The sequence below is a fragment of the Toxotes jaculatrix genome, chromosome 21 (genome assembly GCF_017976425.1).
Source record: "Toxotes jaculatrix isolate fToxJac2 chromosome 21, fToxJac2.pri, whole genome shotgun sequence".
Taxonomy (NCBI): Eukaryota; Metazoa; Chordata; class Actinopteri; family Toxotidae; genus Toxotes; species Toxotes jaculatrix.
Genome location: NC_054414.1, coordinates 19,258,633 through 19,285,332, shown reverse-complemented (window position 1 = coordinate 19,285,332; position 26,700 = coordinate 19,258,633). Strand labels below are relative to the sequence as shown.

Below are 26,700 nucleotides of genomic sequence, written 5' to 3'. Positions count from 1 at the left end.
GGGGAACAGATAACTGAAACCATGATCAATTATTTCCGTCTCCTCTGATGACCTTGATGAATTCAGTCCTCTGATGTCAGTGAGGCTCGATCGATTGATCTGTTTGCAGGAGTTGATGAACAAGATTGAATTTGTGCGCCTGCAGTTATTCCTCTCACATAAAACTGGACCTTCAACTCGTAACCAAGCAGGAGCAGATCCTGCAAGAACACTCATGTTGTGCGTGACGTTTGCTAGTTACTGACTGGCTGAAAGAATATGCAAAGACTGCGTGTTCATTCAAACAGAAAAACTATTATTTCTACCGGTGTGGTAAACAGTAAAATCCTAATCAAAACACACGTCAGAGTGTTTGTCAAGTCTCCAGACTGATGTTTGTCTGCAGCTGGACACACGGCCATCTTTCCTCCAGCCTCCAGAATCAGTTTCTATTCACAAGGTCCCTCCAAATGTCCGACCCACCCTCTGACCACCCTGCTGCCCTCTACATTTCGATGAGCACACACAATTCGTAGCATCACTAGTGAATATTTATTTGCTGTATATTAAAAACAAAGTGAGTGTGATCTGGGTAATCAACTTACTTAGATACATTAAAGTCAGTCTAAACAGCTGAGGTACCACAGGTGGGACTTCAGCTGACTGTTCTCATGATTATTTAATTGGGAGAAATTAGATGAAATGATTTAATAGCACACGTAGTGCTATAAATAGTATTAAATATACATATTCAATGCCTCCATGCAGTGTAGAACCATTAACACTTTAACAACATATTTACATTAATTCCACAGCAGCTCAGTTCTATGTGTGAATTTCATGGTTATTACAATATTCACAATCCAGCCACAAAAATATATATTGAATCCCATAATTAAACTTGACTGTACACAACATTTTGTTAAATATAAGTGAATGCAATAGTTCTGTTTTTTTCCAGCCTGTGTTTACGGTGTGTGCAGGGGGAAGGGGGTTCACGTTGAGCCGAAGACACCACCGACATGTTGTTTTGCACCATCAGCACCATCACTCTTCATCTGTGTGATCGGGTCCAGCAGAGAGCTCACAGTTCACCCTCAGTGAATGACAACCATTGCAAAAAGCCTTTGTTGTGCAGAAAAGCTGTGGCTTCGTCCCCTCGCTTTGACTTCCAAATGAAGCTCCGCACTGTCTGATACCCAGTGGCACATGGGGAGTCAGTCAATAGAAGGTTTAGCTGTTTTCCATCAGCAGTTATGACCTAGTGTTGTCGGGGCTGAGGGTTCCTCTTAGAACCAGCTTAGGGAACCACAAAGAACCGCAAACATACAGTCAACAAGTGCAAAAGACAAGAACTGAAATTATTTAGATGAGGTGCTGAAAGCCGTAGTGTGTTCACCACTGGGATGTCCTATGCAGCCCATTGCCCTGCAGAAGAAGAGTGAGAGACGAGTTGTTGATCAAATGGCAACATAACAAAATTTTAAACAAATACAGAAACAGAAAACTGTAATGTCACATGCCCCCGAAAGCTTTGAAAAATAGCACTGAAAAGTTTGCAGCTTCCTCATTCATGGAGAACAGCAGATGTAGTCAGCTTAGATTCACCAAAGTCACATTATTCAGTGGTAACCAGGATGTGCCGGAAATCACTCCTATTTTTTACCTACTGAATTCACAGTATAAAAATTTGCATTATCAGAAATTCTCCTCGTGCATCAGAATAGTTCAGTTGTGTACTTAGTGTCTGCTGTTCTCAATGCAACACGTTGCCTTTGACAAATATGAAAATTAGATTTATGTGACCTGATGACCTTCACAAGTGTCTGAAATCTCAATTTACTGCTCATCATGAAGTAAACTGAACATACATGAGCTCACAGATGGAATTAATAGTCTGAGAAATTTCAGTGGTTGTTAATCCATTGGAAACTAAATGGACTCCATGATGGATGCTACAAAGTTTTCAGGGCAACCTTAACAGCTTAGGAGCAAGTGTTTAACACTCAAAGATACAGATTTAGAAAATAAACGTTTAGTACAGAGAGATATGGAAAACAGTATAATGCTAACATGAGACAAAAAATCATGTCAAATCAAACACTACAGTTTCCACCGTTATTTCTTGTGTTATAATAAGAGATAGATGGAAGAAGAACAGAGTGCAGTCGACCCAACAGAGCAAGTAAAAGACACAAGGCCTTGAGAGAGTGAGCTCCGCAAGGTAAGAAAAAAAAACCCCACACAAAGAAGTGTTTCATAGTTAACCTGTAGAAGAAGTTGCTATGGATACAGCAGGAGCTGAGAGGTCGATATGCACAGAGGCAGGGGAATAGAAAAGCATCTGGAGGTAAGCAAGTGAAATGAGGAGAAGTGTGGAACGAAGAAGGAGAGACGTCGGGGCTTCGGGGTACGACCTACACTATTTCCGTTTGTCTGTGTGAATGCAGTGTTCCCAGTCTCAGTGTGTGTGGAGGGGGTGCTGCTCCCGCTGTTGGCTGCAGAGTTGGTGGAAGCTCTGGGAATGACCATGTCACAGGATGGGTCTGGAGGGTGCTGTGTGAAGTCATAACATGGGCCATGATAAAAACATCCAGGACATAGGGAGGGAGAGTTTCTGTAACTGTCTGCTGTTTGGAAAGACCTCAGGGAGGCAGAGTCTGTCTCCAGCTTTAAACCACGTCATGAAGCTCTGCGATGACTTATTCATGGTTAAATTTACCTTTTTAGTTTTAAGCATTTAACCTAAGACCCCTCAGACTTGCTTATATCCTCACCTACAGACAGTGAACTGCCTGAACTGACTGTTATTCCACCTGTCAGACTCTCCCATCAGAACTCGTGCTATCTTGTCAAACTGAGGGTTTATGATTTAACACAGAAATAAACAACACTCTCACTTTTTCCAGCAATAAACCTACATGAGACTATCACGTCAGCTTGCTGTGTGTCAGCCCTGTTCACACGCTTCACTTTATGTGTCTCATTTGTTTTGAATGTAAGTGTTGATTCAAAATAAAACCTCAAAAACTGTCTCGGTGACCAGGTTGCTCATTTTAATAATAATTTTCCTACTGCAGGATATGAATATACGATCTATTTATCTGCCTTTACAATGTTAATGTTATATTCAAATGTGTAGAACTGTAAACAAACCACATGGGAGTGTACTCACATTTCCTACTGCTTTGGTGATGAGAGCTAGTTCAGTGGGCTGGTAGACTGAACTACGCAGCTGCCCGGTGTAGCCGCTGTATGGAGACACAGGCTTGGTCCCTGTAATGGACAGAGAGACAACAAATGTCACCATTTTGTCACCTATCAAGCCCTCTGTGTGATATCTTTAGGTCTCTTTGGTGCTATCATTTCCAGCAACCACCTCTTAAATCTTTCTTTTTCACTCACTGCATCGCCATAACAAGACCATCTTGTTTGTGCCTTCACTGATGTGTCAGAGTGTGTGCTCAGCGTGTGGGAACACCCAGCAGAGATGGATGTGAGAGATCACATCCTCTGTCACACGTTGTGGCTCCTAACGTCAAATATTTTCCCCTGGATGAGACTGTTGCCACACCTCAGTTGCCGTGGAGACAATGCAAACAAGACGAGGTGTGATGTTTCTGGTGGGACTCAGAGGCAGAGTGGGAGCGGTGTGTGATACAGTGATAAGGGATGCAGTTAGACATTAGACACTCATTAACAGGAATGATTCAGAAGTCACATTCCCACTGCATCTCAGGCTGAAACTGTGGGAAAGCAACGTCAACAGACGTTTGATCAAATATTTTCATGTGCTGACGACTGTTACTGACATTTTAGTCATGGCTCACAATACAAGGAAATAATTTCACTATCGTGGGAGTTAACTGGGGAGTTCATGAGGTTAAACGTTGCTGCTCTGTGTCATAAACCCAGATCTGAACATTTTCATATCACACAGCAGGTGTGCACAACATTTCACATTCAAGAATTCAAAACAGAATTATAATGTTTGTGCTGAAGACTTGGGTACAATAAAACAAATGATGACACAACACCATCCTCGGCTGTAGCCCGTGGGGCTTCTGTTTTCTGTTCAGTCTGGATTTTCTTCACTGCGGCATCAGATCCGGTTCAGCTCAGGACTCTGACATCAGCATATCAAATTCAGCGGGGTCATCACGTAGATGCAGATCAACCTTTTGAGGACATTTTGCAGAATATTTGGTCTGGTCTGATGTTTTTGTGGGCATGAAACTTACTCATCTGTCCAAGGTCATTCTGTACATTCTCTGATAAGTATAATACAAACAGCCCAGTGCAGAGACACAGGACAGACTGTACAAGCCAATGTTCCCAGGAGTTCCCCCACGTTCCCAGTAGATTTTCATTTTAATGAACTTCCAGTTTGACCATGAGTGACATGTAGTCAGGGAGGTTAGCATGTGACTAGTGTGTTATATGCAAAGTGAATAAATGGCAAATAAAGTTTCAAAACATCGACTGAACCAAAAACTACTGTCATTTTAACCAAAGTCACCCTAAACACACCACTGCTCGAGCTAAAAGGAGGCGACAGTGTGACAGGGAAGTTTGTGGAAACGGTGACTGGCGTAAGCAATTTCTGTCATAAGAGTAATCAACAGGAATCAACAGGAAGAAGTGTATTAGGCGTTTTTTTGTGATGACCCTGGGTTAGAGGTCCTCACAAATCCTCTCTGACCCATGTGGCTGGTCCTGTGTAGGGTCCTGCTCTGATTTTTAGAATCAAGTCCAATTATCCTCAGCTATAAACATGCTTAACAATTCTGTTTTTCACAGAGAGTTTTAATTCAACTGTAAAGGTAAAATAAACAACCCACGACACCTGAAACTCAGTTATAATGTCAGTGAGTGAGAAGTCATACATTAAATACCTTGGTTGGGCTCGTCCATAGAGAAAGCCTTGTTTTCCATGAATATGCTCTGGGAGCTCTGCTCCTTCAGGATCGTTTCGTAGCCGGCTCCTTGGTTTGGGTACAGATTTCCTCCATAGCTTTGCTGGCTTTCATCCTCAGCAGTCAAACAGCAGATTTCAGGAATAGTGTAGATGATGAGGAACACCCAGGCGTTCGCCACCAAGGCGATGGCCAGGGTGGGGTCATCCCATGTGGGCAACCCATTCGTCTCATTCCCATAGACGTACATAACGATCCACGCCACCCAAATTCCCACAGAGAACAGGCTGGTCAGAAGGATACAGGCACCTTCCTTCCTCCACTGCTTATGTTTGCCCGGCATGATGGTCAGACTTGCCACCACCACAGCCAGGATCAGCGTCATCACGTAGATCAACGCCATGACAAAGTCCTGATTGGCGATGTTGCACGGTGTAGCCGTGGCTCTGCCAGTTTTAGCTGTGGCATTGAGGGGCCGCTGTGGGTGGCGCACCACTGTGATAATCAGCCACTCTGTGTTGATGACCACCTCCACCAGCCACAGCCCCAATGCCCCCAGACATAAAGCCCAAGCCCGGGGCCTGCTGTTCCGCCTGGCGAGGATGTTCAACCTCACACACTGCATCAGGAGACAGGCGAAGCAGCCACCAAACAGCACCCCGAACAGAAACCTTCGTGAGGCGCAGGTGGAAAAGTCCTTTCCCACAATGAAGGCGAAGGTCAAGCAGAAGAGACCGGTGGTGCAGACCAGGAAGCAGGCATGGAGAGCCACTGAGCTCTTGCGGTTCTTGTCGTTCATGAAGGGTAAGCTGGCCAACAGCGAGATGAACAGCACGAAGGAGAAGACGACGCCAGCCGCCGCGAGGGCCTCCAGCACAATGCCCCACACTGCACTAAGGTCACACAGGTTGTAATAGAGGGAGTCCACATTAGGGCCACAGCCCTGAGGTGTGATGTTGGCAGCCATTGTGACCAGTAGAGTTCAGTTTGGATCCTGTGAGTACCTGTTCAGATGGACAAACAGGGAGAGTCTGAGAAAGGTCTGATGAGGACAGATCTTAACAAAGACGTCACCCAGTAGTCTACACCCAGTCAAGTCAATATTACATTTGGATGAGTCAGAACACTGTACTCACAGAATCCCATGGGATTCTAAACAAAACCTTTGTTGTGATGTTTACTCAGAACACATCCAATAAAAAGAGACTTCAGTGTCATTCAGAGGTGGAGAGAATAAGAACTGTGCATCAAAGAACTCAGCAGCCACAGTAAATATGAGAGGAATGTCAAACTGAACTTTCTCCTGAACTCTGATGTTAATAATTGATAGGATCTGTCGGCAAATATTGTTTCTGTACATTACACCTGAATCAGTGAGGTGAAGGTGCATTAAACCTGAGGTAGAACAGGAGTTTTACATTTCCAGTGTAAATAATGTACACATCAAACTGAAGAGTGGGACATTTTTAGGTGTTCTGTATTGAAAAACATAAAATCAGAGTATCTGCTTTGTGAATAAACACACTACCAGTCTTGTCTTTCTGTTGTGTCTCTCTGTCCCCGTCAGATCCAATTACACTGATCTGAGGACAGTCTCCGAGCCAAATCGATTAAAGAGTGGCAGGGGACGTTCAGTGTTTCTAACTCCTGTGTTTGACTCACATCAAGGATTTTTCTGGAACAAAGAAATCACCCAGATTCAGTTGGTCCCTTACGCACCTTTAAGACTGTGTGAGATTTCAGGCCTGTGGTTAATGCACTGTATGACCACAGGTCCCATTCTGCTCAAGCATCAGCTGTTTAATGGCATGTTTAAAATTTCTGAATGCTCAGCGTAGAAGGTGAGAACAGAAGACAGATTTTCATTCCAGTATTAGGCTAAGAAAAAAAATGAAGGCATGAGGCAACAGTTTGGCTTTTCAAATATCTCACATATGTGAGCACTCAGCAGGTTCAGGTTCATGTAAACAACCTGGAACAGAAGATTAGACCAAGGACTCTCAGCTGGAGACACTTTGTCTGAAGGATCTCAAACGTTTTTTCTTTTTTAGTTTTTGGGCTTTTGGTCTTATTGCATGATCTTCATCAGCAGATTTGTTTTGGCTTGTGAAACAGCTTGTTCAGACTTTTACTGTCAGACAACGTGAACAAGAAGAGCTTCAAGAACGAGTTCAGAGAAAACTGAAACTTTGACCAATACAGGTAGAAGAAGAGGCGTCCTTGTATTGTACTTCAATCCAACGTGATAAATATACAGAAACAGGAATACACTGAGACTCAATACCAGAACATTTGACTTCATATTTTATATTTTTAATATCTGTTAATCTAACTAGTTTTTAACCTTTTCACTACCATTAATTTAGAACTATTTCAGCAGTTATTACAAAACACACATCTGAAATCTGTTGGCTACAACTAGACTTTTAAAGAACAGTCAGAAAAGAGACTGATGGAGCCTTTAACTGACAAAATATTTACCTCAATATCCTCAAACACTGCACTTATTCTCTGTTACCATGTCCAGATTTAACCTGCTGATCTCTTCTCACATCATCAGTCAACTTTAGGATGACTGTGAATCGAATAAAACCACAAAAACAAACAAACAAACAAACAAACAAACAATCTACATGAAATGAAAACCAAACAAACGTTACACACGTTAAGACGCGCTGACCCACCCGGATGTTCTCTGCAGGCTTCAGCTCTGCGCTGGCTGCTGATCTCGCTTGTTGAAACGCTTCTTCACCTGCTGCAAACTGCGGAGTTGAAGATAAATCATGGAGAGAAAAACGGAGTTATCACTACAGAAGTTTCTACTCTGAGCCAAGTCTCACATCACACCTGACGAGACTGATCTCAGTTCAGTTCATCTGAAAATAAACGACGATAAAAAAAAGTTAGTGAGTCCTTCGAGGAGCGTTTCCTCACGGTCTGACTGCTGTGATGGTCTCTCTCTCCCTCCCTCTCTCTCTCTCTCTCTCTCTCTCTCTCTCACACACACACACACACACACACACACTTTCACGTATGAATGTACAATTTTCTCACATTATCTCAGCTTCTCTAAAAATTCCCGTCTTCCTGTCAGACGCCGCCTCTGTTCACGCTGATGTGAGTGTTTCCACTGGATTTTTATTCTCTGTATTAAACATCAGGTAAACAGACCCGATGACAGAGAAACTCAAACATCGACCCTCTGGATGAAGTAAAACTGGTGTGAGGAGACATCTGGTGGTGAAAAGTCTTGAATCCAGCAGCCAGTCAGACTCAGAGGCTCGGCCACATGAAGGTGGCAGCAAAGAGCAAAGGACACAAAGGAAACTGAGGAAACATGAATTAAATGCACTAGATTTTCTATTCTTCTGTTTACCAGGTTTTTTTTATGTCATTATTTTAAGATACTGTTCATGAGAGAGTTTTATTTTGCTGTGTGTTTCCTTTATATCTCATCTTACTGGCTCATGTGAAGCCCCTTCAGTGTCCTCGCTTTTGAATACTACATAAATAAACTAACCCTGACCGGCCTTACAATGAATGACAATGTTCACAAATGGCAGAAAATAATAATCTATCATTATTATTATTTCAGTTATAATGCCCCAGTCTGTTTCCTAAATCCCAAACGTCACGGTTCCTGTCTCAGCTGTTTGTTTGGTCCATTCTGTCTCCGTCTCCTGCTGTTCTCCATCCAGTCACCAGTTGTCCCCAGACCTTCTCTAGGGGAAACTGTCCTCAGTCCTTCAGGTACTTTTAAGATTTATCAGGTAAACTGCTGTATGTCCACACAAGGTTTTATTTTCAGGGTTTTATTTTCTCAGTTGATGACGACATGATGAAGTTAGTGCTGACTGGCAGGCTGAAGAACAACAACGCCACCGTGTGGCCATTCATCAGGCACTTTATCTTTAAGCCCTCTTTTCTCCTGCAGGATCTTCACCTGCAGAGGTGCACTCTCTGGTGCCTGCAGTAAATCAAATAGGCTCCATAATCATCTGTGGTCTTTGGAGGATCTGACTTTGCTCTCTTGAAACTGGGCTGTGACACTATCAGTGAGGATTTTGGTGCTTATGATGTTTTGGTCAATGATTAAAGGACCAGTCCACCCAGAGAAAACCCCCCTCTGCTCTTTAAACGTTCCTCCAGCAGACTCTCTCTCACAGTTGTTGCTCAAGAGCTGATTTTTCCTGCTTCATTTCCCTCAGTCTGATCCCTACAGAGTGGACAGCTTCTCTGTGTGGACTTTCACTACCTCTTTTCAGCTCCTCCACTGGGCTCTCACTGATGGGAAGTCATTATAACCTGTAGTGAATCATCCTTCACTCTGGAGCTCTGCAAGGACAGATTCATTAGTCCAACCTTTCTATCACAGTATGTTTCTACATATTAAATTTCAACATAAAATTATACCTGAAACCAAAGAAGAAGCAGCAGTAGATGCAAATGACCAACTCATTTCACTTTAATGCCTGAGGACAAATTCATTAATCTGAAAAATCTATCCTGCACCTGAGCATGAATCTGCAGCTGCACAGAGTCTATAGCTGTTACTACAGCTACACTCAGCTGATACACAACATGTCCAGGCTGTAGATGCACAGTATAAATGACAACTGCAAAATCCTGTGTTCAACATTTATTTCCTCTCCATATAAATCTCTTCTCAGTGCTCACAGACAGGATCACTCTGCACTGCAATTACATTTGTGCCAAAAGAAAACTGAGGAATAGTGTAAACAGCGCACATGAAGCCACTTTAACAATAACAGGCCAACATGCAGGAGAACATGCCTTTTAACATTTACCATATTAAGTTCACTGGAACAGCAAATAAAGAGTTTTCAGACTTCACATCCAGCTTAACAGCAAAGGATTCATGTTGTTCCATAATAACGTTTTTAAAGGGCCTGTTTTAAAACCGATTTTAAAAGAAAATCAAATCAACTCTCAGAGAATTGAAACATCCCAGTAAACACATTTGGTTTCTTTTCTTTTTTGTCAGATTATTGTGTGTGGAATTATTCCAGAATAACAACTTAAAAACTCAGCAGCATCATCTTCTCAAAGAAATAATGCCCTGTTCGCTCCGAAAAACAGATTTATGTTTAAGTATTTCCTTTAAGTGTCCATAAAATATGAGATAAGTGAATTTAGACAAGTGCGTCTGATAGGATACATGTGTTACTCTCTGTGGTGCTTTGTCTTGGATTGGTTCCTTTTGACACCAGCTGAGCGGCAGGTACAGCTGAACAGAAGCAGAGTCGAAAGACATAACCAGGTGTTTGAACAGGCACAAAGGACAGATGGCAGGCCGACAGGGGACGTGTGGCTAACAGGGTTTACCTGCTCTCTAATGTCCTCACCCGTCTCCTCCCCAGCAGCTCAGTGGATGTTTGAAAGCTCCAGCACAGATTCATTTAACTTTAATCAAAGCCTGCTCTGGCTTCTTAACATCATATTATGGTCTTAACTGTTTATTTACTTGTGTCTCCGAACCCCACTGTCCTCACCAGTGGAGGGCCACCGCTCTCTCACACCCCCTCCGTTATTGTCAGGCAGCAGGAGGCATCTTCAAAGAAACGCTTCGTATCTGCATCTGTGGACGGACTCTCAGAACTCAGTGTGGGACGACCGCAGGGCCACATGAGCAGATTGACATGGGGACAGGAAGGGGAACTGACACTGTGTCTCTTACTGTTACAGTAAACACAATGAGGACTGTGGAGGGATGAGAGCAGGCAGGTGGCTTTACACTGGAAACTTTAACCCTGAATGAGTGGTCAGAGAAGTAAATGGAAGAACGAACTAAACTTTAAGGAGGAGTTGTTTGTACAGTACACACTGTACTTGAAACTGCATTATTGGGTGAAGACTGAGCTAATTCCAATAATTGCTCTCTTTTTAGCTCGGGTTTGGTCTCCAACAGCTCCTGAGAAAACCAACAGGCTCTTTAGCTGCTAAATGTTCCATTGCTAACGTTGTTTTTCTTTTGGTGCTGAGAGGAAGCGTACGGTGGGCTTATCAGAGCTTGTCTGCGCTACACAATAATTGTGTCATAAAAGCAAAACTACGAGCTGAAAGACGCTAACACATCCCTACAGCTGCAGAGCTGGGTGATAATTTGCTGTGGGGATGTCACAGTGAGGGAGCCCTTTCACATGTGTCATTAGATCCAAAAACATACATGAATTAATCTAGCAAATGAGTGATCTGCACCAAAAATCAAACTGACAGCGTCTCTCACTTTACCCGAGGGCATTAATTAAAACATGTATATACATCAACAACAGGTGGCGCATTCAGAACTCAAAATTATTTATGCACATGCAGTAAAACTGACACTGATCTAACATGAAAATCCCTGTTGTAGCAATGGAAATGTACTAGATAACATTTGTGTGCGTGCACGTGTTTGTACATGAATGTGTGTGTTTGTACATGAACGTGTGTGTGTGTGCGCAGACCATCAGGCTAATCTGTGGTTTGTTTAGCCGGAGCTGAGGCCCTGTTGGTGATGTAGCAGAGGGTCTGTTTGAAGAGCAGGGTCTTCTCTCCTGCCGCTTAAACAGCGAGCTTTCATTTAAGGCTCCATCGAGTTGCATTTCATGAAAAATAAACACTCGTCCGAGCAGCTGTGGTTTTTGTGCCTGGGAGCGCGCTGCAGAGACGGAATACAATTTCTTTGCTCGATTGGCTGTGCTCAGCAGGGCGGATTGTCTTCTCGGCATTCAGCATCCTTACACAACGGCAGAGGATGGCAGCCAGTTGAAATTAAAACTCTTCTTTCTCCCTCCCTTCAGGATGGATGTCATACCAGAGTATTTAAAAGAGATTGAAGCAAACTGCCACTTGACATCGTAAAAGAGGGATTACGTGCAGCAGCTTCATTTTTTTCACTTTTTCTTTCTACTTGTTTACTTATCACAGATCAAACTACTGATTTAATCACAGAGGAAACAAACTGTTATTCTTTTCTTTTTTCTCATAACTCTATAAAAAATATTTTGTCACATTACTACCATGTATGGAAAAGAATAAAATACCAGAAACCAACTTTTGTTTTGTCAAATTCTTCTGAAGAAAAATAAATACGTTGTCATCTTATCTGATTTACATGGACAAACAACACCCGGTGACACACTGTAATGCAAGAAACATACTTCTTCTGGGCTGAGTTCATTTCAGGGCCTTTGAGAGAGATCCCGGGTTGACTGGCAGCTGTCCAGGGTTGTAGCTGGGACCTGGGTCCCTGGGGTCGGAAGTGATCAGGGACCGTGGGATGATGGATGTTTTGGATTATGAGGAGGGGGCACATGAGCGTCATGAGGGCTTTCTCGCCCGGCGAGGTGACAAGGGGGTGGATTCCCTCTGCGAGCGCTTGTTGTTCCCACTGTACAGAGAGGAGATAGAGGCATTGGTGGGGGCCTGCTGTTGTGGCAGGGCGCGGCGAGGATACAGCGGACCCCCCCTGAGCAGTAAGACGTCCCGTACAGCGCCACGGAAAGGCTTACTGACGAAGCAGTACAGGAAGAAGTTGACAGCTGTGTTGAGCATGGCCAGCATGTTGGACAGGTCGTAGGCCAAGTGGACGCGCCAGTCTCTGTGAACTGAGGACACATACAGGTGGTAGATGACCACGACAGTCCTTGGGGCCCACAGCACAGAGAACACAGAAGTGATGGCCAGAAGCATGGCTGTGGTTTTCCCAAGTCGCCGTGGAGGCGCCGACTTCGGCCCGCTCTCCTCCTGGCAACACTGCTGCCTCTGCCTCACCCTCAACGTTTGGATTATCAAAGAGTTCAGCACCAGGAAGATGCTGCAGGGCAGGAAGTAGATGATAGTCACATGTGTCCATACGAGTACAGTGTCCATCGCTGTGGGCGGGTGGCTGTTCCTCCACATGTCCGACCACCAGAAGAAAGGCACGCCCGATGCGAGCGATAACGTCAGGACCACCACGATGATCCTCCTGGCGCGAGCCGGGTAGCTGATCTGGCGGTGGAGGAGGGGGTGGCACAGCGCCACATAACGGTCCACGGTGAGGGGTACGGTGGACCAGATGGAAGCGTGGTTGGCGGCGAATTCTGCAGCACTGACAGAGTGCAACAGGAGTGCAGGGACATCGCGGTGAAAAACCGCGGTCTCCAGCAGGAAACCGACAAAGATGATAAAGAGCTGGGAGAGAATATCTGAGCCCGTCACTGCCAGAAGGTAGTAGTACAGAGCTTTTTTGGTGCGGGACGCCAGTCTGGACAAAGCCACTGCCGTGAGGATGTTCACTGAAGGAAGCAAACAAAAAGATCAAATTAGCTGCTGTTTCCAAATGATACTTACCTACATGAAAATGTCTGTGGAGTGAGAAAGTAAAGGTATTCCAACACTTCTGTCTGGTACAGTTTGCCAGCCTGAGCAGTTTTTCTCTGTTTCTCTGTACGGCAGCTTTCTCACTCCACAGACGTTTTCATGTAGGTAGGTAATACAGTATCTCCTCCGTGCTCTTTACAGTATTTGCAGTCTGTTTTTCTTTTTCTTTTTTTTTGCCAACATTTCCACTGTAACTACTTGAATAACACCACCAGTCTGAAGACCCCTTCAGGCATTCAGCTGTTGACTCTGGCCCTTTGGCCTTTATATTTATTTCCCTTTGGGGACAATTACGTGACATGACCCAGAGGTCATCTGGATGCTCTGTTGACACGTCCGCTTGTTTTGGACACCACTCTGTCTAAGTCCCTGCTAGATCAATTCCAATTCACTGCCATCGACATGTAGAAGAAGGACACTAATGAGAGTTATGAACACTTTCCATCAAAGTGACAGTTATTTCCAGTCTCTGATCACTGAGGTGATTCCAGAGACACTTGGCTGGAGGGATGGATGGACAAATACTCATAAACCCTAACACATTGATTATTATATCTTAAATTATTGTAACCTGTGAAAAGAACCATCAGTGCTTGGTCGCATGCTGCAACAGTCTATTATTTCACTGGTCCATTAGAGCACAGGTAATGTACCTCTAACTCACTTGAGTATTGATTTCTCTTGTCGTGTGCAGTTCCCACTTCTGTTATAAATAGATATCAGTGCAGAGATTCCTGTCTCCACATTGGCTGTGGGTCAGTTCAGCTGCAGCTAATAAAATGAAGTAGTGTGTGAGCTACTTTTCTGGCCTTAAAGGTTCACCTGGTTCACCTGGTTCGCCAGTTCACCTGATTTATAAAAGGAAATCTTTCACTGTTTAACCCTCCTGGTCATGCTTTAGGTGTCTACCCCGATCGAGCTTTAGGTCAGCTGATAGTTTAACTTCTGATGCACACAGTGCTCTCCACTGTACCTGGTACTCCCACACAGAGCAGAATGCTGTAGTAGATGACAGGGATGAAGCCCAGAACACATTTGGACTTCTCCACCTCCTCAGGTTTCAGGCCCAGCTCCTGGTGGCCGGACGCAGTCACATTGGGCCAGTCGATCATGACCTTGGTCACTTCCCCTAGAGAATAAGGTAGAACTACAGTAATGTTTTCAGCACTCAAAGTCTTCGTTTCAACTAAGAAAGCAAGAAAAACCAATGATTTTGTTAAACTGTGAACTTGGATGAGGATGAGTCTGGTGATATTCTATACTTTTCTTGTTGTCAACAAATCCCATGAAAAGACCAAACCAAAGCTTGATATGTCTTTTCCTCTGTGCTGTGGAGCTCACCATGAACACGCACACACTGTAGTTTATTTTGTCCCAAATACTCTCTAGATCACCAAATGTGGATTAATCCTCCGCTGAAAATAATCCCCAGCATACACACCAGGCAAACTTTTTCACTAGCTAGGACATCTAGTTCACACATCTGGTACGCAGGTCTTTAAATGAGGTTTAATTTGCATGAATGAAATCTAAAAAATGATATATTTTTTTGTTTCTGTAGCTGAGGTCAGGAAGGAAATTACCATCGTATCGGTGACAGAGGACGGACCTGGCTGACGATGTGTCACTCTGATATAATGATATCAAGTTTCAACAAATCATCATTTGTAGATGATGATGCATCTTGCGTCAGAGTAATGTCAGGAAAATGTTGTTTGCTGTTTTTCAGAAACAAACTGTGGAAACAAAAAGTCAGTTTGGACTCAGTCAATTAAACTTCAGGTCGACAACAACAGATGGGCCGACTGTTGACCCTGTCACCCTCCACCCTCCCCTGCATCATTATCGTCTTGTCTCCCCATCTCACCTTTTCACCTGGGTGCTATCCATCCTGTTTTTCTCCGTCTGTCTCTCCTCTGCCTGCTCTCCTAATTTGCTTCACTCATCCATGAAGCCATATTTGGACTGTGTTATCTCTCAAGCTTTCAGTCACAAACCATTTGTAGATGCTCAACCAACGTAAACATCGTCATGAAGCCACAATCGCCCCATCGGTGAAACTAGCCTCATGATGTGAGTGAGGCAATCGCTACCACTAACAGTTTGTCATATTTAATTATTGCCATTGTAAAAGCTATTCATATGCCAAAACCCTGCATGTGTATTATATGACTGGCACATTTTATGGCCTGTAGTGGGATTGTGATCATAAAATAGAAGTGCATCAAATATCTTAGTGCTTGGCTGCTCAAATTCACCTCAGCACAAACCAGAAAGAAAAGCAAGGACTGAAAAGGAATAATCCGGTATGTAGGACCAAAAGGGAAGTGGTGGGTGTGATGGGAACTGTCTCAGGCATTTTGACATTTCTCAGCTCTAAAATTTTGCCTTCCTAACCTTGTGTGCTGTGAGAGATGGAGAAGGACAGTGAGATGATGCATTGTGGTCGTCTTGGACAGAGTTGGCAGACGGGAGCAGGAGGTTTGTCACTGGAGACGAACGCGTTTGATTCACAACTTCTAAAATTGTCTCCCTGATTGACGTCATTGGTCAGCGGCCGCTGAAGGTCTTTGTGTTCTCTGTTACCTGCTGAAAGACCTGAAATGTCTCGTCCTCAGTCACAGTCCACATTTTCAAATCAAAACAAAGTCACTGGTGGATCTTGCTCATTTTAATAGTTTTATCTAACATGTTGTTATTTTTTTTACAAAGCAGAAAAATAGTAGTTGACACTGAAAGTTGTTTAAATGCTGCAACAAAAGGGAAATTTGATCATCTGCAATTTCATGACAACTGGGCAAACTCCATCAGTCGAAAGCTCCAGAACAGCTGCTAAATATATATTTGTAGAATATTGCTCTTTCATATCGGTCCTGTCTACATCTGATGTATTTGTCATTCTTCAGTCTCAGCCATGATACAGGTTGTGATAAGAAGTCTTTATCGCACCACATGCTCCCAGCGTTTTGGCACAAAGACTTAAATTCAGGCCATAAATTAAATGACACGTCTGAAGGAAATGTGTGTACAGAATGATGTGATTCTGCTATTTAAGCGCAGATTGGTTGCTTTGTTTATCAATAAAAAACATTCTCATATTTCACTCTTTTGTAAACGTGTCCCATGTGCTGAGATAGGATTTCCTATTCAGTATTAATAGGGGCTCAACTCCCATAGGGGACGCAGTGCAGCTATACGGTACATTCATCCCTGCAGTGTGTGACCTCGGAGAAGAACACACCTCTGTGCCTCTGTTTTCTCTGTTGAAAATATGTATTAACTGTATAATGTGATAGTTGATGATGAACAATCTTTGTAGGCCACGTGAAAAAGGGATAAAAACTGTTATTAAACACAAAGAAGGATTGTTTTCATCATCAATATTATATTAATCTGTAACTCTGTAAATTGTAAATTCTCAGACCCTAAGGTGACGTCTCAAATTGCTTGTCATTCCATGTTGTCAAAATTATTTATGGTCAGCATGATACCACTGTATTTCCATTCGGTAATTTTCTATCTACACAGTATATTTATTGTTGGTGGTGGAGGCGGCCATTCCCATCTCATGGATTTTAGCTTTAAACTCTTTATCAATGATCAAAATTCTTCCCGTTTTATTTTGTAGAACTTGTCACATCATCAGCTGTTAAAAGCACCAGTGCAGTAATTGCAGAAGCACTGCTGCTGGATGAACTGTGGCATTAATGTAACAGCACAGTTTGAGGTGAACTACAGTTAAACTTGAGCAGCAGTTCTGCATCAGCTTACACAGAAAACACCTGATCCGTTTCCTCCTGAGCCTCGTCTCAGGACCAGCAGTGAGAACGATGATTGTTATGAATGAGAAGGTTGTGAGGTCGCCAGCAAAACATGGCACAAGGGACCCGTAATTACAGCAGCCAATCAATATCCCAGCAGCCACTTCTCTTACACCTCTTTAATCCTGAGGGCAGGGGATAAAATCTTGGACAGTTCTCTGTCCCCTCTACTTTCTCCATCAGGGTTTACTCTCTGGGAAATGTCCTGGCAGACTAATCGTCACATTCAGTCCCTCGGGTGCTACAGATTCTCAGGGTGACAAAGAAGCTGTTCTCACTTCAGAGGTGTTTTATTAAATCCACTCTCGGACACTTACAGTCTTTCCACACAGGGGAAATGAAACCAATTGACGTGGCAGCAGAATAGGTTGATCATACTGCCTCCACACACACAGCTGACCGAATACAGTTTGTGAAGATCAGGCCGAGGCATGTTTCTGATTAAGACTGTACTCTGGACACTCTTCCCATGGTTGGGATGCAGCTGGAGGCTATAGGATGAGGCTCTGCAGGGGGGCTCAGAGCCCAGAAAGATGAACTGAACTCTGTCTGTGCTCCACTGAGTCCTCTTAATTATTCATCAAGAGACGGAGCACCTGAAACAACAACGCTGGGAGACAAAGGGTGCTGCCAGCATAACTGTGCAGCAAACATATCACTGTTTCAACAAAATCGATGGCTGACAGGCAACACAACACAAATGTCCTCATCATGCAGATCGTGAGCTGCATTGTTGTTCAAAGTACGTTCATGAGGCCAACATCCTGACCTCCGGTCAGCGTTGTTAGGAAGACAGAATCCAGAAGTGCAGTTTGGCACCAGAAACTACAGGCTACTGCGCTGACACGTCTCCTTCTCAGAAGATTTAGGAGGTGAAATAACAAGAAAACTCTACAAGTAAAACCTATTAATACAAAAGCTCAGAGCTCAGTACAGTGTCAACCATGAAACAACTGGAAGTGAGAATATCCAGACTGTGTCCCAGCTTCCTCAAATAACTTTTATATTAAGACTGTACCTTACACCAGCATCTGAAGTCAGTGATGTATAACAGCGCTGATTGCACAAAAAGAAAAAACATTTTTTTTTACAGCAGAGCAACTCAGACGCTCGCACATGAACAGAGAATGGAAAGAGTTTTCTTTGACTTTGTATGGATGGTCTCGCCGTCTGCTGTCCTACCTTCACATCCAGTTTTCACAGCGACTCTCCACCTGGGTTACAGCCGGTCCCCTGCTCCGTCGTCCCCCCAGAGGCTCCTACAGAGTCTCCGACATCGCTGCTGGACACACGCTGAGGAGAAGTGGAGGAGGACAGAGAGGAGGAGGAGAAGTGGAGTCCAGGCAGCTGGTACATCACTGCAACGAGTGAGCTGAGGGAAAGGGGAGAAATGAAGCAGAGGGGAGTGAAAATGTGGGGAGGGTGAGGGAGGGGAGAGAGGGAGGGATTGATCTGCGGATGGAAAGAGGTGAATGAAACGGAGAGAGAGAGAAAAAGAGCGCAGACAGGAAAAAACTGCTGGAGAACCACATTAAGTCTGACAGGGAATAAAAAGTGGTCCCATTTCTCAGGCTGTTCCATTTCATTCTAACAGGGATTTAAGTCTGAAGACAAAATAAATATACACAGAGCTGTCAGCATGCAGACCGAAGCTGTGCCCACATTCCATTCTACAATATTCCTACTGTATACATACGTACGAAGTAGTAATTGGTACAGTACATGAAATCCACGTACTAACACAATTTTACAAACATTCACATAACACATGGCATTTAACATGGAATTAGGACAAAAACTAAACTGACTGTGTGGGGACCAACCTTTTGTCCTCCTGTCATGGACACATTTATATGCCTACAACTTGATTCATACAAGCACACACACACACACACACACACACACACACACACACACACTGACAACAGGCAGGAATCAAACAATGAACAGACACCCAACAGCAGCAGCTTCATAATTTTATGTATGTGTTCATAACAGCATTGGAAACGAATGCACTTACAAGCAGGGAAATGACTGAGATCAGTGGATCTGGGAGCCGGTTTGTTGTTGTACAAGACAAATGTGTCCTTAATTTAGCTAAACCCTCAGAGAAAGCACGTCTCACGACTGCAGATTGTTGACGATAGCAAAGCTCCAAAGCAAACAGTGCATTAAATGAGCAGATGTGAAGAACTAATTCATCCATCAGTTCAGTCTGTTGACAAACCATTTGCAAACCTGAGGCCTACGTGAGTTCACTTTGACCCGGTCTGGCGTCCCTCACTGTGCAGCTGCATTTCACTTTATGTGTTTATTTGACATACAGTGTTACACCTCTGACCTCACGCTGCAGCAGGGGGCAGTCAAGCAAATAATGAACCTGTGCAGCCAGCGATCATACACAGACATGACTCAGTCTTGATCAGACCTATTAAACTGTAGGACGATGATGATGCAGAGGGAATAAATAATGTGAGGGGTTCAGCTTCATGTTTTCTGCTTGACTCTGATGCTGTGATTGATATGTATCACCACAATCAACAGAAAGCAAATGAAGTCACCTTAGAAAACCCCAAGCCTAAGACTAAGGCTGCTCAAATACAATATAGTGCCTTCACTTTGGAGCCAGCTTTTGTAATTCTCTAATTTGTACCTTCAAAAGCACAGCTGACTGTTGGCAGAATTCATTATTATTCATTCATTATTCACTATTTACATGTTATCAGACATGTGTGAAGGTTTAAATGCTCCTGTGCTCGTTACCTCAAAATCAGTTTAAAAGTTTCCCAAAACAGAAACAACATTACCTCAGAAATGTGCTGTACTTCCTGCCTCTGCTTACATAACTGAGTATTTACATATTGAGGTTGCATTCAAATATATAATGACCATCTCTGCAGAAGTTGTTGCGGAGCCAATTTCACGCCTGCGGAGTCTATTGGCAACTCAGATTTATATCCAATCTCTACCTGCCAACATTCAACTCAGCTCTCACAAAGAAATGCCACTGAAAAACAAGTGTTCCTCTGCAGCTGGAGTCTGAAGGGGAAAAAGAGAAAGAAGAGCTAATGGAGCTGCAGCATTGAGATAAACTGATGTCGAGGCACAGCTCTGCTCACAGGTCACCTCAGTCTGGATGCCTGCCATAACCTCAGCTCTCCAAACTGTCACTGTGCAGCTTTCAAGCAGCAAGACTCTCAGTGACTGTAACATGAGCAGCTCTTCAGACAAACACTGTCATCTTACCTCCGCTCAGGCACACATGCATCATGACTCTGTTTATCGGCTCCTTCCTGCAGAAAAATCAGGGATTTTGTTCCTCAGTTTGTCTTTTGAGTGTAAATAAAGGTTGAAACATATAATTCATGTTTTTGTTGAATGCTCACTTGTGTTCACTCGTAGTTTCTGATTTCTTGAGCCACTGTTTGAGCTTTTCATTGCACTGACATTTAAAACTAGTGGCACTGAGATTTAAAGACGTTTAAACCTACCACACAAGGAGGGTTTGATGAAATAGGCCATCAGGTTGCATCATGGAGAAATGTAGGATTCAGTGATTTTGGAGGTTGATCCGCACAAAAGCTTCAGTTTGGATCATTCTTTTTTAATCTGTCTCACACAAAATCTCCCAGTTTTTTTACTTTAACTTACATGAAGAGAGAGAAGCTCAGAGTCATCGGTTTGTATCTGTACTGAGGCCATGATTGGAATATTGTTGATCACTTGAATCTTGGCTACTGATGAGATGCAGCTAGTCTGCCCTCTAGTGGACGGGAAATGTGCATACAATTAATCAGCTTTAATTGCAGCCTTTGTTTCTGGAGCCTATGAGCTTCTGCACGTGTTGCAAAGACTTGAGGTGGTGACACACACACACACACACACACACACACACACACACAAGTGTTGATGTTGTCCAACACAGCCACAGCGCTGGTTCACCCATGTTTTCTCCTGTTCTATCCAGTCAGGCAGAAAGCTTTGTTTTCATTTGTCCAGGTTCTGATACGTACGGAAACAGATCTCACTGAGAGCAATTTTTTGGGATTTTTACCTTTGTAAAAAAGTGGTTGCACTGAAAATTGATCACTGCATGGTTATTGGATTATCCAGAGATACAGGAACATTTCTTCTGGAAAGGGTTTAGAATTCTGAAAATGTACGTTTTCAATTCAGTAAGCACCAAAAAGAAACTTTCATTTACTTCAGTCCATTGTGTTCGGAGACAAGACAGAAATCTCTAAGACTGATCTCAAAATCTGGACACGTAAAACTAAAACTAGCTGCAGGAGTAGATGCTGCCAGAGGTGAAAGGGTAATTTGCTTTTTGTAATAAAAGCAAACCAGTTGCAGTTCAACCTTCTCATTAACAAAACAACTCTTTCTGCCAAAGCATGTATCTGTGTTTTCAAGCAAAGCTTTAAGAAAATTGTGTTTTTACAGGACAAAGATGAAGCAAACATTTTGCATGAGCACTTTACAGGCCACTGTGTGAATGACCGACCTGCTCCAAACACAGAGGAGTCCTCTCTACCCAGTGTCAGACTGGGATAGAAGACCTCATCCGGTGGGATCACCATCGACTCTGACACACGTGATCCACTCACAGAGGCCGAGGTCAACAACACGGACATGACACCACGAAACAGATCAGGGTCAGTGTCAGATCAGTGCAGACATGGCTTCTGGGATCTAAGGCCGATGCTTTCTCTCGAACAGAGCCTGAATTTTCGGTTTGTGATCGTACATCTTTTCAAACAAGCAAGGATTTTAGTCAGGATCATTAAAAGAGAAATATTGATCGTATAACTTACTCCCCCTCTAATGAAGCGTGCTGTAGCCTGAAGCAGTGAATAAATTGCTTGTGTTGCTGTGTCACGCACATGTGCTGGTTTGGGTGAACACACTGACACACATATCTGCATGTGGAGTCTAAACTGCTGCCTGAATTCTTAACACTGTTGGCTCATTATCAAGCTTCAGTTCTGGCAGACACCCCAGATCATAACAGCGGAAAGGAACCAGATCAGGCCTGTGATGAAGACAGTTTTTGGTCAGGAGATGTTTCAGCCACAGACCTGCACTTTGATCAAATCAGCCCGGCCCTCAGTGTCCCAGCTGTTTCTCATCCTCCCAGTCTCCTTGTCCAGCTGTCTGAGGGTCCCCGTGGCCTCCTCACAGAATCAATGTCATGCGACACACGCTGATACCCAAGGACAGGAAAATCAGAATCAGTGGTAGTCATGGAAACAACCCAGGCCTGTTTCCACCCACCAATCGATGGAGTTCTGTGTGTATGTGACGGGCCGGATGTGGACAGGAGAACCCCTGTCCCACATTCAGACACAGACCCCTCGTCCTCCACAGCAGAGCAGACAGAAAGAGAAATCCAGACGCAGTGAGGACGGACAGAAGACGACCAACAAAAGATGGTGAAGCGAGCTGTTCAGATCCACGCTGGGATGCTGTTAGTGGCTCTCTGTCTTCAGCTGAGTTCAGCTGCTGCAGGTAAGTTACTGCTCAGTGATGCTTCAGCGGCAAACTCGCTCACACTGAATCAAACTTCACTGAGCAGGACGCTGTTGTGTTGGATAATTTGTCGTCTGATCAGAGACAAATTACTCGTCTCTCTGTTGTGATGATTCTGTGTGATTACTCCGGAGGCTAAATTGTAAATTGTGCATTTGATGTGTATTTCAAACTGATGGTAGTAATTATGGATAGGTTTCTCTTCATGGAAATAAATGAGTCACTTAGTTTAGTTCACTGTAGTTGTGAGTTTAAAGGTCTGTTTCACCCAAATTACAAAAACAACATAATGCTGTGGATGTTTTTGTTAGAACGTATGAAAATTAAAGGCTCTATGTTTTATTTCTAAATTTAGCTGCGAGGCAGTAACGGCAGTAGCGTCATGCATAGCTACAGATTACAGTTTTTGTTTGAGGTCCTGTCTGTGTGTCTGGGTTTTATTTGGCCCATTATTTCACACCACTGGATGTGAATCAGGATCCATTCTCTCTGCCTTCTTTCTGAACTAAGCCCAAACCCTTTTGTAATTTGGTTGAACCAGTTCTTTCAGTTTCCTTTCTTTAAACTCTAGACCTCAGTAGAACCTTTTTCTTTCTACCCAAATAAAGGAACCATACTAATTACACAATTAGTTGCCAGTTTATTAGGTACACAGTAGTTAAAACTACTTCAGTCTCAGACAGCTGTCCTGCAATAAATTCTCCTTCATGAAGGTTGGAATGTTTTTATGATCATTTTGGAGGATGTTGTTTGTAGTGCTGCTGATTTGCATTGCAGGTGTTTCTATTATCTTTGTCCACAACAAAATGAACTGAATAAATCTACACCTCTCTGAAACAGTTTCAGCAGAAAGTGAACATTATAACCTTCGTGAAGGTGAGATGATTTCAGGACTGAACCAGAACCTGTGCCTTCAGTCCAGACTGTGATTTAAAGGGAACGTCACAGCCCACAACTGAGTTCACAGTGTGTTCCGTGTTTATCAGGGCGAAAGGAAGTGCCAAATATTTATCAAGAAGGAGAAAGAGGAACTACAGTTTGGTAATATGAATCAAGGCTTGCATCCCAGCAGTTACGGTTACAGCAACTCTGCAGGGGAGAGAGAGTGAGGGTGGAGGAGGGGGTGGGGGTGGTGTGCTACAAACGCCTCAGCTGAGACAAAGCTTTAATTAAATGTGACCCACAATCCCTCGTTATCCAGACAACCCGTGCAGCTGGACTGATCAATGGCATGGATTTGGATGACACTGGCCCACTATCTGCCCTAATAAATAACTGACATGCAACCTCTGCACACTTCTCCAAGAAACTCAACTTTTTAATTTTGCCTTGAAGTAGTCTGTTTGGTATTTACATTTTTGTTGCTTTGAGCTGCGTTTTAGGCATGAAAGGTGCAAATCTGCTTAATTTCCAATCCACTAACTCCACCTGTTCCTCCCTGCTTCTCTTCCACCAGGTGCAGATGGAGCTGGCAGCAGTGGGGACACCATCAGCCACTCTCTGACACTGGTGCAGCGTCTGGAGGCCCTGCTGGTTCAGGGAAACGGCAGTGACGTGTCACTCCGGGTGGAGACGCCCAGCGCAGACGAGGTGAAGATGATCCAGGCTCACTCTCTGGTTCTCTCCCTGCAGAGCCCCGTGTTTGAGGAGATGCTGTTGAGCCGCAACAGCAGCACTCTGGTCCTGAAGGAGAGCTCCGACTGTGCTGCTGTGTTTGACAAGTTCATCAGGTGAGACGGGAGGAGACAGGAGGAGACGGGAGGAGAGTGGGTTTTCACCTCAGTAAGGAGATGTCAGATACAGTACGTCCTTGGAAGTCGCATCAACCCTCTGCTTCACACAGTCTAAGTTATCATGCCCTCTAGAGGGATGAACTCTGTAACTGCAGACCTACAAACAATCGATGAGTAGTTCATAAAACAAACTGACCAATCAGTGAACTGCTGGGCTGCTCAACAGCAGCTCACAGCTCGCAGTAAGACATCGAGGAGCTTGAGCTCTGACAGCAATCGATGATAAAAATCTATTTTTATCTGAAATGCGAACGAGGTTGAGCTAAACGTGAGCTAGTTCTGAGTGAGAAAGTCTCCTTGTTCATGTTGCACATTCACAGAATTAAAAGTGCAGCTTTAAAAGAGCAGGTCAAATATGGGTCAGTGGGACAGTGTTTCAGGCTAAATGGCCTTTATGTTGTCATTGTACAGGAACTAAGTTCAGCAAGTTGTGCTTCTACGTTCAACCTCCTCCTCCTCTCTCCGTGCAGGTATCTGTACTGTGGAGAGATCTCTCTGCGTCTGGACCAGGCCACACCTTTACATAAACTGGCCACTAAGTACCAGGTGCTGAGTCTCCAGCAGGGCATCACCCAGTACATGACCCAGAATCTGGCCCGGGACTCCCCCTCAGGCCACGTGGCGGGCTGGTACGAGTACGCCCTGCAGGCCGGGGACGTGACTCTGAGGGACAGCTGCCTTCAGTATCTGGCCTGGAACCTGTCCTCTGTGCTGCAGAGTGGAGAGTGGGTGACCATCAGCAGCCAGCTCCTCATGTCCCTCCTGCAGCGCTCAGACCTCATCCTGCAGAGTGAGATGGAGCTCTTTGCAGCACTAGAGGCCTGGATTATTCAGAATGAGCCAGATAGTTTGACAGCAGAGAACGCTTTAAGAGCTGTGCGCTACGCCATGATGCCTCCACGAGAGCTCTTCCGCCTGCAGACCCAGTCCTCAGTCCTGGCTCGCTATCAGGAGTCAGTGCGTGACCTGCTCTATATGTCGTACCAGTTTCACTCAGCCTCACCGTTACACATGGCCAAATACTTTGATGTAAACTGCAGCCTCTTTGTGCCCCGGAACTACCTGTCCCCAGTGTGGGGGTCACCTTGGATCATCAGCAACCCCACGCGAGATGACCGTAGCACCAGCTTCCAGACCCACCTGGGGCCCAGCGGCCATGACGCTAGCAAGCGGGTGACATGGAACGCCTTGTTCTCACCTCGCTGGTTACCCCTCAGCATGAGGCCGATGTACACAGAGACAGGCGCCATGCAGCCGACACGAGTGGAGGGAGGGCGCCCTCGCATCATCATCACCCCAGCCACATCCAGTGCTGATTTTGCCGGTGTGAATTTCCAGAAGACGGTGCTTGTGATGGCTCAGCAGCAGGGGAAGGTGGTGGTGAAACACGTCTACAACTTCCACCAGAGCACGGAGGAAAATGGTGATTTCCTAGCTGAAGTCGACTTGTACCGCCGGACGTCTGAATACCTCACTGACAGCTCCCTCTTCCTCCATATTGTGGTGAAGCCACTGTACCAAACCCTCATAACCACCAAGAACTGACCCTCCACCTCACAGAGTCCAACCCTCTGAAGCAACATCTCACTCATATCACATCATGGGAGATGGATCTGAATCCTCCTCATGTGTGATGTTTGGATCACTTGTCTCGTACATCTACTGTTTTCATTGGGCAACTAACGCACCAGAGCTTGATTCATGAGTATCTGAGAGCGTCTTGTAAATCACAGTGTAAAATCACAACATTTCTGTTTCTGTAAGGATAAGGATGATGATATCTGCTGAAAAGGCCAAAACCAACAACGAACATGTCCTGCTAACAAGTATTTTCTGTTTATTCAGAGTCTGAATTAGAGTCAAAATTAAACTATATGTTTGTGAGCTGTCTTTAAAAGATTCAGAGGGTATGAGAAACAGATCAATGCACTGTTGGTGTTGGTCTTTCCATGGGATTTGTTGGTAAGAAGAAAAATATAGAATATCACCAGCCTTATCTTTTATGCTTGAGGGTCTGTTCCTAACACATTTTCTTAGTTAGTTGTATTTGTAGTTTTTTTTTTTTATTGGTGCTATTATGCCCCATTTGCAATGAAGGGGTCACAGTTGTCAATCAGAACCCAGTAAAATATTGATTTGGTGATTTGCAGGTCAAACTACGTATGGATGTCCAGGTCTGGGCTTAACCAAAGTTGGCTGAGTATTAACCTACAGGTTTAAACCTACATTTCCTTTGACCCACAAAGCTCCACATCATTGCTTACCGGGCTCCAAATCCTTTTGATCTTCAGGTTT

General features: G+C 44.2%; 3 protein-coding genes across 8 annotated transcripts; 1 reads left to right on the top strand and 2 right to left on the bottom strand.

The window, feature by feature from the left end:
• Window positions 1–518: 518 nt before the first annotated feature.
• gprc5c (G protein-coupled receptor, class C, group 5, member C) lies at window positions 519–8,017 on the bottom strand. 4 transcript variants are annotated; one of them, XM_041029569.1, is made up of 6 exons: window positions 7,950–8,017; window positions 7,560–7,657; window positions 4,875–5,899; window positions 3,155–3,255; window positions 2,401–2,535; window positions 519–1,407 (listed from the first exon to the last, which is right to left on the bottom strand). In XM_041029569.1, exons 3-6 carry the CDS (start codon window positions 5,860–5,862, stop codon window positions 1,375–1,377), a joined length of 1,257 nt encoding a protein of 418 aa, XP_040885503.1. In that variant the 5' UTR covers window positions 5,863–5,899; window positions 7,560–7,657; window positions 7,950–8,017; the 3' UTR covers window positions 519–1,374. The 4 variants fall into 4 exon arrangements, with proteins under 4 accessions (XP_040885503.1, XP_040885502.1, XP_040885504.1 ...); XM_041029568.1 differs by lacking the exon at window positions 7,950–8,017 and having other exon boundaries at window positions 7,560–7,844; XM_041029570.1 differs by lacking the exon at window positions 7,950–8,017 and having other exon boundaries at window positions 7,580–7,844.
• Window positions 8,018–12,218: 4,201 nt separating this feature from the next.
• gpr142 (G protein-coupled receptor 142) lies at window positions 12,219–14,377 on the bottom strand. The gene is made up of 2 exons (XM_041029200.1): window positions 14,236–14,377; window positions 12,219–13,177 (listed from the first exon to the last, which is right to left on the bottom strand). The coding sequence occupies exons 1-2, from the start codon at window positions 14,372–14,374 to the stop codon at window positions 12,219–12,221; spliced, it is 1,098 nt and encodes a 365-aa protein (XP_040885134.1). The 5' UTR covers window positions 14,375–14,377.
• Window positions 14,378–16,858: 2,481 nt separating this feature from the next.
• On the top strand, window positions 16,859–25,950 carry LOC121175441 (BTB/POZ domain-containing protein 17). Of its 3 annotated transcripts, XM_041029210.1 has the most exons (4): window positions 16,859–16,886; window positions 22,556–22,606; window positions 24,069–24,342; window positions 24,876–25,950. In XM_041029210.1, exons 1-4 carry the CDS (start codon window positions 16,859–16,861, stop codon window positions 25,948–25,950), a joined length of 1,428 nt encoding a protein of 475 aa, XP_040885144.1. The 3 variants fall into 3 exon arrangements, with proteins under 3 accessions (XP_040885144.1, XP_040885143.1, XP_040885142.1); XM_041029209.1 differs by lacking the exon at window positions 16,859–16,886 and having other exon boundaries at window positions 22,513–22,606; XM_041029208.1 differs by lacking the exon at window positions 16,859–16,886 and having other exon boundaries at window positions 22,513–22,609; window positions 24,066–24,342.
• Window positions 25,951–26,700: the final 750 nt, after the last annotated feature.

Bases quoted from the DNA above. Each gene is read 5' to 3' on its own strand.
- gpr142 (XM_041029200.1), bottom strand. From the start codon at position 14,374: ATGATCGACTGGCCCAATGTGACTGCGTCCGGCCACCAGGAGCTGGGC. The intron at 13,178-14,235 runs GTACAGTGGAGA...TGCTTCCTTCAG, and splicing joins GCTCTGTGTGGGAGTACCAG to TGAACATCCTCACGGCAGTG.
- gprc5c (XM_041029569.1), bottom strand. From the start codon at position 5,862: ATGGCTGCCAACATCACACCTCAGGGCTGTGGCCCTAATGTGGACTCC. The intron at 3,256-4,874 runs GTATTTAATGTA...TGTCCATTACAG, and splicing joins TATGGACGAGCCCAACCAAG to GGACCAAGCCTGTGTCTCCA. The intron at 1,408-2,400 runs GTAGGTCGTACC...CTTCTTCTGCAG, and splicing joins CACAGACAAACGGAAATAGT to GGCAATGGGCTGCATAGGAC.
- LOC121175441 (XM_041029208.1), top strand. From the start codon at position 22,513: ATGGTGAAGCGAGCTGTTCAGATCCACGCTGGGATGCTGTTAGTGGCT. The intron at 22,610-24,065 runs ATGCTTCAGCGG...CTTCTCTTCCAC, and splicing joins AGGTAAGTTACTGCTCAGTG to CAGGTGCAGATGGAGCTGGC. The intron at 24,343-24,875 runs GTGAGACGGGAG...CTCTCCGTGCAG, and splicing joins GTGTTTGACAAGTTCATCAG to GTATCTGTACTGTGGAGAGA.